The 4,190-nt window shown below is 34.8% G+C and overlaps 1 protein-coding gene across 1 annotated transcript; it reads right to left on the bottom strand.

Moving 5' to 3' along the window:
- Nucleotides 1–2,509: 2,509 nt before the first annotated feature.
- Nucleotides 2,510–4,179, bottom strand: LOC105570207 (chitobiosyldiphosphodolichol beta-mannosyltransferase-like). The gene is given in 2 exon segments (XM_012027246.1): nucleotides 2,510–2,676; nucleotides 2,679–4,179. Coding segments are annotated over 2 exon segments (1,158 nt in total). The 5' UTR covers nucleotides 3,694–4,179; the 3' UTR covers nucleotides 2,510–2,533.
- Between the last annotated feature and the right edge of the window lie 11 nt (nucleotides 4,180–4,190).

Raw genomic sequence — 4,190 nt, 5'->3', positions numbered from 1 at the left:
TTACTACGCTGCCGGCGCATCTTGCAAGGCGCAAAAAACAAATGTTTTATGTATAGAATCCAAAAAGATTTTGCAGTTAACGAAAAAATTTGTGAAAGATTTCATAGAACTTTACTCGGATTTCAATCATTTCAGAGATTTCAATTGGATTTCAGAGCATTTCAGTCGGATTTCATGGATTTTAAGGATTTCAACAGAAGTAAGGATTTTAGTCAGATTTCAGCCAGATTTCATCAGGATTTCATGGCGAGATGTACACCGGATTTCAAAAGTTGTGAACCCCTCGTCTTAAGACGCCAATACAGCTTTGCGATTGGTTGAAAACACATTGAGAGCATACTTAAGTTGATCTTAAATATAAGAACGGACTATGAATACCGGCCTTAGTGAGGAAATTTTGTAGTTCTTGTAATGGCCACTAGCGTTGCAGTTAGTGGCCATTACAACGCTAGTGGCCATTACAAGAACTACAAAATTTCCTCACTAAGCGACCTACCCCTACCATCGAAAATTAGAGGCAGTCGGGAGACCTGTATACAAGACCGTGGATTAGTCGATTTGTTAGGTCGAGCGGCTAGGTAACAAATGAATATAATTTGTTGGATCCAAAGATAAGAACCAATCACATTCAATTACTATTTATCCAGCGAGCGATTCTCTAACTCACTACTGAATACATTGGGAGTGTTCAAGACGGACAAAGCGACTGAAGCGGCTCTAGCTCTAGCCTGCTCGCTGAGCGGTTGAATGTGATTAATTGGATCTACAAAAAAAACCAATCATATTCAATCGCTCGGCGAGCAGGCTAGCTTTTTTGCCATTTTGAACGCGCTTATTCATATACATATATGTATATGTATAGTTATTTTGGCAAACGTACTATCTCTATCTCTCTCAATCTTAGGGCAACTTTCACCAAGCTCCGGTTAACCCAACCGGTCTAGTAACATGCAGGATTGCAACCGAATCTGATATATTTTCTCAGATTTTCATCAGATTTCTCATCAGATTCGGTTGCAATCCTACATGTTACTAGACCGGTTGGGTTAACCGGAGCTTGGTGAAAGTTGCCCTTAAACTGTCAACTTCATCATGCTGCGACATGTTATAATATATTAAAAGTGTACGAATGTCGATCTAGATATGTTGTTGAATATTGCATGATTGCAGAACAAAGTTGCAAAAATTATTTATCATATAAATCACTAAAATACAAAATTATTTTATGTGATTGAAATATATAAAAACTGATACTGATTGTATAAGAACTGATTCTTATAAAGTATTATAGCTTTCGAAGTTTATTGTAAAAAATATAAAAAATTTACCATAAAATAATAATAAATGTATAATATTATTGTCTACATGATTGAGAAAGATCAACTTATTGTTCAAACTTTCATATTTAATGTTATCTATATATTAAGTTCTTATAGTTTATTATAGCAAATACTGCTTTTATAGAGTATTATAGCTTTCGAAGTTTATTGTAAAAAAATATATTAAATTTATCACAAAATAATAATAAATGCATAATCTCATTGTCTATGATTGAGAAAGATCAACTTATTGTACAAACTGTCATATTAAATGTTATTAAGTTCTTATAGAGTATTATAGCAAATACAGCTTTTATAGAGTATTATAGCTTTCGAAGTTTATTGTAAAAAATATTATAAGAAATTTATCATAAAATAATAAATGCATAAGCTCATATTGTCTATGATTGAGAAAGATCAATTTATTGTACAAACTTTTATATTTAATGTTATTAAGTTCTTATAGAATGTTATAGCAAATACAGCTTTTATAGATCGAGTATTATAGCTTTCGAAGTTTATTGTGAAAAAATATTATAAGAAATTTATCATAAAATAATAAATGCAAATCTCATATTGTCTATGATTGAGAAATATCAGATGATTATAAAAACTTTCATATTTAACATTATTGAAAATAATGATATTATAAAACATTATTGAATTACATTGAAAGTCTATGTATTACGACATTGGTGAAAGATTCGTCATATTACTTAACATTGATATTCTTTCCATTTCTATGAGATCCGTTCATCTTCTATCTATCATTTTAAGCAGGGAATACGTTAACTTAGAGTTATCAAATTGCTAAACAAATATAGTCACCCAGTAGACGTCTTATAGATATCTAAAAGAGGTTATTAAAATGGAATCTAAACGGCATCAATCAGTAATATCTTAAAGATATTATTTATAGGTTATATGGAACAGGTGCAGATAATAAAGCATGCAGATAATAAAAGTTTATTACCTGAAATACGGATGCACGTAATATGAAGTTAATAATTATCTAAAATTATTTGTATATATATACAAATAATTTTAGATAATTATTAACTTCATATTACGTACATCCGTATTTCAGATAACAAACTTTATTACCTGCAGCTCATCTCATATAGATATACACTCTATTTAAAAGAATAAAAATGTTTTTATTATTATTATTATAAATATGATAAATATATCAAAACATGTTTCCTTGAAATTTTTCACGCAACTGCCGTTATGAATGACAAACTGTTCTCATTGTGCCTGACCAGTTCTGATAAACAATTATAATTGTATGCGCAAACTGGCAACCGGCAGCCAAACATGTCAACAACTTTCATTGGCAGATCCAGTCCACTGGATAGGTATGAAGGCACACACCTAAGTCTGCGCTAGCTAGTATTTTGGGATAATCCTCATTCTCAAACCACGGCATCTTTATTGTGATATGTTTGCACTTTGTTAAATTAATGATTGCCATGTAGAAGTCCTTTAACGGTCCTTTGCCTGTAATCGCACAGACCAAGTCCGGCAAGTTTAACTCGCTAGTTATGCACGCGTTTTCGTACTCAAAGGCGCTTAATAGAATTGAGAAATCTTCATCCTCGGTCCAACTAGTGCTGGATATAACGAAGCCGGATCTTCTGGGTGAACTGGGTATCGATATGTCGTACTTTTCAGTTAATTTGTGCAGAAACTCATTTTTCTCTGTCAAAGTTATTGGGTGAAATTCATCCGCTGGTCTGTCATACAGGATTTTTGCTTGAATAGTCCATTTCTTTTCCAAATCTTCCTTCATCGCTTTAGTGACGCAGAAATTATACTTTGCTCTGCAGCCAAACGTCGTCTCGATAACTCTTGCAAATCTAACCAGGGCATGATCCTGTCCCAGGTTCAGTGCCATAAGCAAATGGGCATAATTATGCCAATCAATCGTAAACTGCGCCTTCATTAGCACACAATAAAGCCAGCATACCGGGATGGTTGGTATCGCGGATGGATTCTGCGTTATCAGCGAGTTTGATATGCGTTTGCGAAGTAACAGCCATGAGAGATCAGCCGTTTGCCATACCACTTTTATAATGTAACAGAGAAGACGTGGCAATCTGTTCTGCAACCCCGGAGGCGGTCGCAGGTAGTGAACTCGTACGCGCTCATTTTCGCTTATTTTCTTCGACGGCGATGAGCCGGGGTAACCTACAACATCCACGGTGAAGCCCTCCCACGCGATGGAGATCGCGTAGTACTGCATTCGCGGGCTTCTGCCGATGTCACCGAGCAGCAGCACGCAGACATTCTTGGTGGACTTGAATTTCTTCAGGTAGAGTTTACGAACGAGAAGAAGAACCAGCGGGAGCAATAAGAGTGTTAACATCAACATTGCGTATGAGAACGACGGAGAAGAACCTTATTATAAATATATTAGATAATTAGATTATAATTATTCTGGGGCTTTAATTGTTCTGGAGATGTGCACGTTGTCGTCGTTTATCTACAGCCACTTTGGCTGCTTTTATTCGATCGCCCCCACGGCGAAGCCAGTCGGCAATCCGATCTTCAACAGATTTAATTGTTGCTCCGGAAAATGTGTTACGTACACAATCTGAAAACGTTGAGAAATATTACGAGATCAACATCACGAGACATAGTAACTCCTTTATGCCAAAGAATAACTCAACAAGACGATTTCACGTAACATTTGTCGACGTTGTTGAACATCTTGATTGATTATTGCAAAATATATGGGGTTTCTATCATAATTCTAGAAAATTTCTATCAATCCAATCAATATATCCAGCAACGCCAACAAAGTGAAAATTAAATAAAATTTCAACTTAAAACCGTGAATATGTAACATGTGTGTGTATATATATGGGG

The sequence above is a fragment of the Vollenhovia emeryi genome, unplaced genomic scaffold (genome assembly GCF_000949405.1).
Source record: "Vollenhovia emeryi isolate VEMERY1.0 unplaced genomic scaffold, V.emery_V1.0 DF942088.1, whole genome shotgun sequence".
NCBI classification, from domain to species: Eukaryota; Metazoa; Arthropoda; class Insecta; order Hymenoptera; family Formicidae; genus Vollenhovia; species Vollenhovia emeryi.
The sequence above is the reverse complement of the archived record's forward strand: the minus strand, read 5'-3'. Positions and strand labels throughout refer to the sequence as shown.